The sequence below is a fragment of the Neophocaena asiaeorientalis genome, unplaced genomic scaffold (assembly GCF_003031525.2).
Source record: "Neophocaena asiaeorientalis asiaeorientalis breed wild unplaced genomic scaffold, Neophocaena_asiaeorientalis_V1.1 scaffold649, whole genome shotgun sequence".
NCBI classification, from domain to species: Eukaryota; Metazoa; Chordata; class Mammalia; order Artiodactyla; family Phocoenidae; genus Neophocaena; species Neophocaena asiaeorientalis.
The window spans coordinates 1,093,160-1,103,523 of NW_020173202.1; the positions used below are offsets into that span (position 1 = coordinate 1,093,160).

A 10,364-nucleotide genomic window follows, 5' to 3' on the forward strand; every position below is an offset into this window, starting at 1 on the left:
TTCCTCTAAACAACCTAGGCACACCCCACAATTCTGTCCTCTTCCCTCTCTTTTCTTTTAGGCTAAAAATATCCATTTCTTAAAACAAAATCACCTCCCATAAACCTAGTTCTCCCTTGAACCATTGTCCATCCGTGTAAACCACTCCTCCGTGGGGAGGGCTTTCCTAACCACAGCCAAATAAAAACAGAACCTGACTTAGAAAAGATTTTCTTCTCCAGGATACTGCAGGGCGAGGGGACTCTAGCAACAGCAGAAAGCTCTGACTTGAAGGTCTGCAAGCTTCTCAAGGGTTAGGCAAAAAGGGCTTTCTTTACAGAGAGGGGTAAACACAGCTAGAAAGAACCGGGGGTGGGAGATGGGCTGGGAGGGTGGCTTCCTAGGAGAGGACGTCAGGAGGGGCTCCTGCTGGCCTGCGTGTGCTCGGGAGGGGCTCCTGCTGGCTCTGGGTGAGGCTGGGCCAAAGGTCTAGGCCTGGAGGAGGGAGAGGAACTGAACGGAAGGTTGGTTACTGAGCGTCATGTTCCGAATGACCACTGGGGACGGAAGTGAGTGGAGGAATGGGAATTCGGAGGGTCCGTGTCTGGCCTTGTCCCAGGTAAACAGGGGCATCTTGCAGTCGTATCTGAGTCCTTGCAGTGAGCTGTTTTCTGGAACACAAAGGGCAGGGGGACTTTTTAACCTTCGCTGTGGTTCAGGATCACAGGCTCAAGTAAAATTCAGCATCGTCACCACTGGCTACTTCCCACTGCATCACCTTGTTTATTTTCAGCAAGCCTCTCTTCATCGCCTTTGAGTTTCCTGTTATCTCTGTGTTCATCCTCTCCACCCCTTCCTCACCCCACCCCCCAGGGTGCATTGACCGTGAAGCTGATGAGAGCTCAGCCCAGGCCCCTCACTGGCATGGGCCTCCAAGGCCCTGTCCCTCATTTTGAGGGACCTCCAAATTGTACAAGTTTTCAACCCCCAAACCTGGATCTGGACCTGGGATGTCATCTTGTTCAATACTGTCCACCTAGCTAGATCCTAAACAGAGCAGAGGGAGAGTCCAATAAACGTACAAGAAAGAAGGTATAGCACAGGGAACTGTATGCAATACCCTATGATAAAGCATAATGGAAAAGAATAAAAAAAAAGAATGTATATATGTATGGCTGCGTCACTGCTGTACAGCAGAAATGGACGCAACCTTGTCAATCAACTAGACTTCAATACCAAAAAAATGTAAAAAAAAAAAAAGAAGAAGGTGGGAGGGGCAGCTGGGGTCCAGGCCAAACTGGGGATCTGGAAGCTGGCGAGTTGTCACAGGGACAGGTGGAGACGCTTGATGGCTGTAGCCTCAGGAGGTTGGGAGGAACCCGAGTGGTAAGGTTACGGGCTCCCACAGTGCAGCGTAAAAGAGTACAAATCATGCTGTTTAAGAGATAGAGTTAGCTTGTGAAGAAGCATGTCCACAGGAGGCAGGGGACGAGACAGCAGCAGCCATTTCAATGACCAGATCGGCCTTAAAGCGGCGCTGATGCCTCAAACTCTCAGGAACCTTTATTACACAACTTCTTATCGGTTTAACTCCCTTTGCTCTCCTGTTCCCAACTCAGGAAACACTGCAGGTTAGACTGCGACAGCAAACACCTCCCAAGTCTCAGGGCTTCACGAACTACACCAACAAAGGTCAATCTTTGCCCGTGTTCCATGCTGGCGGTGGGTCAGGTTCTTTTCACTCTGGGACCCAGGCTGAAGGAACAGCTGGAACTGGTACCTGCCTTTCCAACGGCCCAGCGGTGGCAGAACCACACCCGGGCTCCGATCCCTCAGCATCTGACATCTGGTCTTCTATTCAAATTCTTTTGGCCAGAACACGTCACATGGCCAAGCCTGGTGACAACGAGGAAGTGTACACCTCCCACAGGGGAGGGCATTGTAGTCACAGAGCAAATGTTGAGAGCATACGGGGAACGTCAGCCAATAGCTGGGAAAAGTAACATGGTCCACCGTCAATGAGGAGGCAGAAAGAAGGCCTTGGAAAGCCAAGCGGGCAAGCGGAGGGTGGGAGGTGGGCGCAGGTTGCTCGTCTGTGCTGGCCGGGGTGTGCCCCTGCTTCCCACCCCACCCCACCCCGCTGCAAGAGATGCCCAGTGGGCGGAGTAACAGGAACCACGGAGCAGCACAGATCTGGCTGAAAAGCCCCTGGTGGGTGCGCAGCACCCCCTGGTGGGGGACTTGTCAGATGCGAACTGATGAACACTGAGCGCTCAGCTGCAAAGCAGGCACCTGTGCTGAACGTCAGAGAGCAAAGTTTCCCAACAGTGCACTCCGCGCTGGATGTCTGCTTTGGCTCTCAGGGAACAGAGCCCGGAGCTGGGGGCCGCGTGACCCGCAGGAGCCACGGGAGGGGCTTGCCAGCTGGGGTCCCGCTCACCTTCATTGGCGTCATCCAGTCTTGCCGCCCCGTCCAGGCCAGGGGAGGCTCAGGTGAACGGGGGCTCTGGGTCAGGTGTCTCCAGCGGTTGGGAACGGGCCTATCTGGGGGTGAGTTCAGACTCTCCACTTATGACCTCTGTGACCTTGGTAAGCTAACTGGCTTCAAGAAGCCTCGGCTTCCTCATTTGTAAAATAGGAAAGCAACGCGCTCTGACGACCTGTCGTGATGGTCAAAAAAGTGTCGTTAGTGGCTTAGTGCAAGCCCGCTGCGCCTGGCACGTATTAGGAGCTCAGTGCTGCTTTGTTTCTTATGACAGAGCCTGTGGACCCTCACCCGGGAGGGAAGGACCTCATGGGGCTCCTGGGGGTCTCGGCGATTCTGCCTTAGCCCTGAGCCTGGTGCCGGTGGGCGTTGGTTTTAGACCTTGTGTGTTAAAAACCATAACAGGAGAGAATGTCTCCAGTCTCTGTGGCATCTTTTTAGGTTCTGAAGCTTTAAGTAGCTTTGTCACACTCTGGGGACTCTTTCCTTAAAAACTCCTTTGCATTCTAAATTATTTATATATTGAGAAAGTTGGGACACTTTCTGGGTGTTTTCCCTCTGACCTTTCTCCGACTCTCATAGGACCAATACGTGTGGCCTTGCCATGCCAGCCTGGCTGCCGAGGGAGCTGTTCTGTGGAGCTGCTTTACTCTGAGCTGTGGTTATGACAAAACAGGAACAAGAAAGGAACAGAAAAAGATCAGCCAAGTGATTTTCACGGTGTCGTTTTTCTTGAAGATTCACTTTAATAGTTGGAACTATAGGGAAGAAACGTTTTGGAAGCGAGAATAAGACTACAACAAGCCAAACAGCATAATATTCTAAATGTGAAATAAAAGAATGTATCACTTCCTGAAAAAAGAAAGAAAAAATTGAGCTCACTGACACACACGTATGCACCTGTGCACACATCCCACACACATTCCTACATGGATATTAGAAGAGACTGTTTACTTGGATTTTTAAAAAATTACTTATCTGGGGCTTCCCTGGTGGCGCAGTGGTTGGGAGTCCGCCTGCCGATGCAGGGGACACGGGTTCGTGCCCCGGGCCGGGAAGATCCCACGTACTGCGGAGTGGCTGGGCCCGTGAGCCATGGCCACTGAGCCTGCGCATCCGGAGCCTGTGCTCCGCAACGGGGGAGGCCACAGCAGTGAGAGGCCCGCGTACCGCAAAAAAAAAAAAAAAAAATTACTTATCTTAAAAAAAAACTAAGCAGAGGAGGAGGGAGGGGGGGGTGTAGAGGAAGGCTGACAAAAGGGACAAACTTCCAGTTATAAGATAAGTGAGTACTAGGGATGTCACGCACAGGATGATAAATGTAATGAGCACTGCTGCATGTTAGATATGAAAGTTGTTGAGAGAGTAGTCCTAAGAGTTCTCATCACAAGGAAAAGAATTTTTTTTCTATTTCTTTAATTTTGTGTCTATATGGATGGTGGATGTTCACCAGATTTACAGTGGTCATCATTTCAGGATGTACAAAAGTCAAATCACTATTCTGTATGCCTAAACTCTATTCAGCGCTGTGTGTCAATTATATCTCAATAAAACTGGAAGAAAACCAAAAATTAAGCAGACTTAGACTTCTGAGATTTTACGACACGACTGAGCTGTTTTCCCTTAGATAAGCACTTCTGCCTTACAAATAATAGTTGAATATTTATTAACAGTTAAGGTAGTGGATATTCTATTAATATTTAGTCTTGGTCAATAGTGTTTAGTAGCCGATATAAATACATATAACTAATGCTCAAACATACTGGAAAGGGCTCTGAAGTAAGCCATCGAGTGGCCTTAAAGCTACTGTGTGACCTTGAACAGGTGCAGCTGAGGTTTCCAGCTGTGCCCATGCATGCCTGGGAGAGGGCCTGGCACCCTGCATTCATTGCACGGGCCCTGCCTCCCTACAAAGGCCTCCTCTGAGTGAGATGGGTAGTGGGAGCCCATAGGCATTATATAGGAGGCTGCCGTGCAGAAAAAAGCTTGTGCAAGCTTGTGCTTGCTGTGAATATAAGTCCCAAATAATTATCCCTTAGGTACAAGCACTGACAAGTCAATTTCAAAGAAAAAAAATCCCAGCTCATTCAAATAGGATTCCTCCTTCCCTCAAAGGAATGAGAAGCGTGGGCCTCCTGCTGGCCTTGCAGCGCAGCTCTGGCTTCCTGCTCGCGCCCGCTTCCCCCTTCTTGGGGCCCCTGTCCTTGTTGCCACCAGCACCGTCCATCCTTCCAAGTCCCCTCCGGATCCGCTGCCTCGTGGAATGCCTTTGCAGAACTGTCCCCATTCTTCTCCCGTCTTCAAGCATTTAAAACGGACGGACAAACCGAACTGCATCCCAGTGTCGTGTCATTTTCCAAAGTGGCCACGGCGTTCTTGCCAGCCCAGAGACTCTTCCAGAACCTTGTCCTGCTCCGTGGAGTTACGGAGGCCCCTGCTTCAGTGACCCTGGGTGGGATTGCTGACCCTTCGCCTGGGAGAACGTAGCGGAGGGGACGCTGTGTGGCTTCTGAGGTCTTACAGCCTCCCTGGGCTCTCTCTCCTGGGATGCTCCCCGGAGCAAGCCTGCCAGGCGCTGAAGCGCAGACTCAGGCAGAGAGGCACGTGGGACGGCCACCTAGGAAGGACCGGAGCCAGCAGCACTGCCCCAGGTGACCCCAACACCCAACCTGACTCTTCCAGCTGAGACCCGACCCGACATCGGAAAGTAGAGTCAAGTCACCCTGCGGGGGCGTCTGAGCTGCGGCCCCAATGAGCGAGTGTGATGGACGGCAGTGCAGGGCACTAGGTTTGGGGCATTTTGTTCTGTAGCCTCAGTAACTGGAACAACTGGTGACCAGTGGAGGAAACTAACCAAGGGACAGGACGGAAGCCGGAATTCTTTGACTGTAATTGTTTGGTAGATTTAACTTCAGAACAGTGTAGAATAAATGTTTTACATAAAAATTCTTAAAAGGCCACCCCTCAAAACTAAAAGCAAAGTGAAAGAAGTGTCTGTCGGTATTGGGTAGGTTGCTTGACCACACAGGAAGAAGTATTTCAAGTATTTTTTTAAACACAGTGATTTTACTTCCCGATATTTCCTAGTGGGACAGATCCTAAGGCCAAATTCCCGCAGAGGAAACTTACACTGTTTTCCGTTTCCATTTTGTTACTAAGCAGGGAGTATTGTTACTGTGAGACTAAAAAATTAAACACAGCAAATAAGTCATGATATTAATGCCACTAGGGATGTTTTAAGTCTGCGGGAAAGCCGGTGTAAAAAGGGAGGTTAAAGAAATTAAGAAATGCATGAAAACTTAAAAGTTGTGTCATGCTAAATTTGAATTGTAAATGTCAGTGAACTCACGATATATTTTCTTTAAAAAGAAAACAGAAAGGGCTTCCCTGGTGGCGCAGTGGTTGAGAGTCCGCCTGCCGATACAGGGAACACGGGTTCGTGCCCCGGTCCGGGAAGATCCCACATGCTGCGGAGCGGCTGGGCCTGTGAGCCATGGCCGCTGAGCCTGCGCGTCCGGAGCCTGTGCTCCACAACGGGAGAGGCCACAACAGTGAGAGGCCAGCGTACCGCAAAAAAACAAAAACGAAAACAAAACAAAAACCAAAAAAAAAGAAGAGATGGTATATGTTTATATACACGTATATATGAGATATTTGAAGAGGCTGGGGTTTCTTTCAATGGACATATCCTGATCTTTGTGTGTTGTGTATATTTTATTTTTCTTGTTTATGTTTTAGATTCACCAATTAAAGGAGCCTAATTTTCTATATCACCCACGTTTTAGAGAATGAATTCACATCTATCTTTGACTTATAATAGTATTAAATTCTATTTAATTTAATTAAGTTAATGGTTTTAATTAATTTATCCTAACTCTAACATACTGGTCAAATTCTGAACTTCAGCATCAAGGGTATTTAACTAATGGCTTAAAACAATGGATCAAAATAGTAACGACAACTCAGAGTGAGTTTTAAAAATCCCAATTCTTCAAGAATGAGTAGTACACAGCTTCTAAAACACAGAGAACGTACGTTTCCAAGGTTTGAATGTACCATACACTGATATGGTACCATACAGATGGCTTCTTGTACCAGCCACTTATGCTCAGACATGTACTTTAGCAGCAACATAATTAAATTCATAAAGAGGGCTAAGCGTTGTAAAGCTAAATAAGTAAATAAAACCTGAGAGAAGTCGTGCGGTAGAAGAAAACCACTTTCATATTGTCCTCGGCATTGAAGAATATCTAATTTAAAGGCATCAGCTAAGTGGTGAATCTATTATCTATCTGACAGTATTAGCTATCATATCTTAGAGCAGTTAATGAGAATTAGTGAAAAAGGTGATCCTTGCCAGTTGTCCTGGTGCACGCTGCCCCCTGGTGGCTCTTAATGCATCTTTGAGAAGGTAGACTCACCTTTCCAATCTCCTGCAGTCCATGTCTTCATCCAATCTTTTTTTTTTCTATTTCTTTAATTCCATTTGATTTAATCAAGTTACATTATCTAAATGTAATAGAGATATTACATTTGGGAGGAGTATTTCCATAAAATATTTTGAGAACCAAGTAGACTTGGATGGTTCATCTTAGCTGCTGTGTGACTGTGGGTAAGCTGCCTAACTTCTCTGAGCATTAGTTGTCTCATCCATAAAACAGAGCTTAGAAAACACAAAAATTAGCTCAGAGTATCATGGAAAATATGCAATGAGGCTGTATATAAAACCAACTCATAATAGTTAATATTCTTACCGTGCTCTCTGTTTTAGACATTCAATACTATCTAGCAATCTTTCTAACTATACATATTCCCACACACGGAGAATTTTACCCCGTTTACAAATCGGAAACCAAGGCACAGAGAGATTAAGGAACTTGCTACAGTCAACACAACCAGTAAGAGGATCTGAACTCATGCAACATGGCTCAAAAGTCCATACTTTTTTTTTTTTGCGGTACGCGGGCCTCTCACTGTTGCGGCCTCTCCCATTGCGGAGCACAGGCTCCGGACGCGCAGGCTCAGCGGCCATGGCTCACGGGCCCAGCCGCTCCGCGGCATGTGGGATCTTCCCGGACCGGGGCACGAACCCGCGTCCCCTGCATCGGCAGGCGGACTCTCAACCACTGCGCCACCAGGGAAGCCCCAAAAGTCCATACTTTTAACCACGACACAAAACCCGTTATCAGAAAATCTTCGTTGAAATAACGAACTAAGTAATTTCAGAAATGTATGATGAATATGCCAACAGGGGAAGTACAGACTTCTCTCTTCCAGCGTGTTCGTGTCGTTCGCACAGTCTATGAAGCATTTATGAGAACTCACAGGTCATGAAGCACTTCGTTCATTCTTCACCTCTGTCTAAACCATCCCGACCTCTCAAGCACAGGACGGCTGACCTCAAGAGAGAAAGCATTAACACTCCTGAGTGCAGATGGAGGGACTATAGCCCCATGAGTCAATATGCATTTTCAATTTCTTGATATTAAAGAAACAGGGACTTTCTATGCCAAGAATATGCAAGTAGGAAGTCAGAAGGCATTTCCCCTGCTCCAGCCTCCTGAACTTATTATCAGAATCTAATAAAAGAGTTTGTTTCTATAACATAGTCACGTCTCTTCAGTCCATCTTCTCTGTACCCTCACTTCCGCAGCATTGCAGCATGAGTCCAGGCCCTTCTTCTTCTTCTTCTTTTTTTTTTTAAGGCAAATTGTCTATTTTTAGGTGTCAATCAGAAATACATTGAAAAATATATGTTCACACAAAACGTTGTACATGAGTGTTCACAGCAGTGTTTTTCATAATAGCCCAAACTAGGAAGCAATCCAAATGTCCACTGACTGATGAGTAGATAAATAAAATGTTATAACCATACAATGCAATATTACCCCTTATTAATAGTAATACGAAATGAAGTACAGAGTCAATGCCACGACGTGGATGAAAAGTAGAATGCGGTGATGTTGCACGACTCTGCAGATGTGTGAAAATCATTGACTTGTACACTTTAAATGGACGATGTACGACGTATGAATTATTTCTCCACAAAGCTGTGACGAACAGAGTGATACACTGAGTAACTCCCATAAGGAGGTGAGTTCAATAACGTCAAATCATCAACGGGGTGCTGTTTCTCTTAAATAAAACACGGAGGCTAAATTAGAAAATACAAGAACAAGCGGAATGTGAGCACATAAACTGGTACCACATCTAAGGGCATCTTTTCTATCATTTCATTGTAAGCATTTTTTTAAACTTTTAATCCATCAGTTTTGGTGAGATAGGGAAATTAATAAATGAATAGCTCTCTTACCTCCCAACTCAAACAATAATGCGTTTCCCATTTCTTCTTCCTTAATTTAAGGCTTATTTGGGACATTTAAAAAATTTAATGGTATGTTTCCTTCAGTTAGTAAAATAAACTTTAAGCAGTAGTATTAAAAATCCCATGTTTACAAATGATAAATAGTGACATCTTCGGCCTTAAAGTGCTCAAGGAAGTCAATGCTTTTGCACAGAGCTTCTACTTTGTTGACTTTATGATAGGAAAAACGCATGCGTTTTAAGGCAAATTCCCCCGTTGTATAAACGACTCCCTGGGAGTGAGGAGTTATACTAACTTTTATGATAGAGTAGTAATTGAAATAATACCCTAGTGACTTCGAAAGTTATCTTACAAAGCTGCTAAAAGAATCGAAATGGAGAACCGTAGCTTAGCTGAAAGAGGAACTCTAGTTGCAGACCTAGAAAAAGCCAAATAAAGGTCAAGTGCACCGTGGCCTACTCACTGCCCACAAGTTCCCTCTGCCCGCGTCCATCTCCCCTCACCCCCATCAGCAACAAATCAGATCCACATTTATGTTATTTTAAATTACAAAACTCTATGAGGTAGGTTAATACTTGACAGCTGAGGAAACCGAGGCTGAGAAAGGCCAAGAGGCCTTGAGAAGTAACAAACGGTACAAATCCTCAGACTCAGGAAGCCCAGCGAAGGCAGATGTGCTAGTAAACGTTTAACACCTGGCTCTCTGTTTCTTCTTTTTTTAAAGCCCTCATTTACAGTATTTGCCCATTTCCTTAGCGTTTCCTACCATAGTGGGTTTCAAGCTACCAATGGGATATCATGGGAACACGCCTTGGGTTGATAGTCGGCTGTCATATTCTTCCTTCAGCATTTTTCTATCATTAATTAAAAAAACCTGACTCCACAGTCTTTAAATTTTACCATTGCCCCCATTTCCACAAATGCAGAGCCCCCCGCCCCACGTGCATCCCCTCCCGCTTAGTCACAACTGCAAAGCTGTGGCACCACCCCGGGGGGTATGGCCACCCCACTTACTACCAAGGGTGGGTCCTCGTGGCCATCCAGCTGATGAGTACCCCGATTCCAGAACCCCCTTCCCAGGTCTGCTTCACGTGACCCGATCTGGGGCGACTGTCTTGGTTTGAGTGCCCCAGAAGCAGAGCCTAAGATAAGGCTTTGGGTGCAGTTTATTTGGGAGAGGATGCCAAGAAGCACCAGTGGGGAAGTAGGGAAAGGGGACCAGGCAGGGAAGGAACTAACAAAGGCTGTGTTTTCAAGCACGTTTCTATTTAACTAGAGCTCAAACCCGAAACACTGGAAGCTAGTGGACACAACTTAGATGTGCCTCCTGCCCCCAGGGGGGAGGGGGCTAGGGCTCCTTACCCACTCATTGCCTGCAGGCCCTCTCGGGAGGTACAAACTCCCTGGCACTTCAGGTCTTCCTCAAATGCAGGCAGAACAGGTTTATTTGGGACGAGCAGAGATTTTGCAGACAGCTTCTTTTCATAGACATGTTATAAACACACAAGTAATTTTTCTACTTCCCTAATTTGGATCCTTTCCTTTCCGTCTTTTTTTTTTTTTTTTGCTAAAGTG

At 46.4% G+C, this 10,364-nt stretch overlaps 1 protein-coding gene and 1 long non-coding RNA gene across 2 annotated transcripts in view; one reads left to right on the forward strand and one right to left on the reverse strand.

Moving 5' to 3' along the window:
• Positions 1-225: 225 nt before the first annotated feature.
• LOC112399650 (uncharacterized) lies at positions 226-2,635 on the reverse strand. Its single transcript, XR_003003271.1, has 3 exons — positions 2,420-2,635; positions 1,760-1,969; positions 226-650 (listed from the first exon to the last, which is right to left on the reverse strand). It is a non-coding gene; the product is annotated as an uncharacterized LOC112399650 (long non-coding RNA).
• A 6,712-nt stretch (positions 2,636-9,347) lies between these two features.
• Positions 9,348-10,364, forward strand: part of CEP43 (centrosomal protein 43) — a 28,961-nt gene continuing 27,944 nt past the window's right edge. Inside the window, exon 1 of the mRNA XM_024744916.1 lies at positions 9,348-9,352. Within this exon, the coding sequence (XP_024600684.1) occupies positions 9,348-9,352 (5 nt within the window). The remainder of the gene's footprint in view (positions 9,353-10,364) is intronic.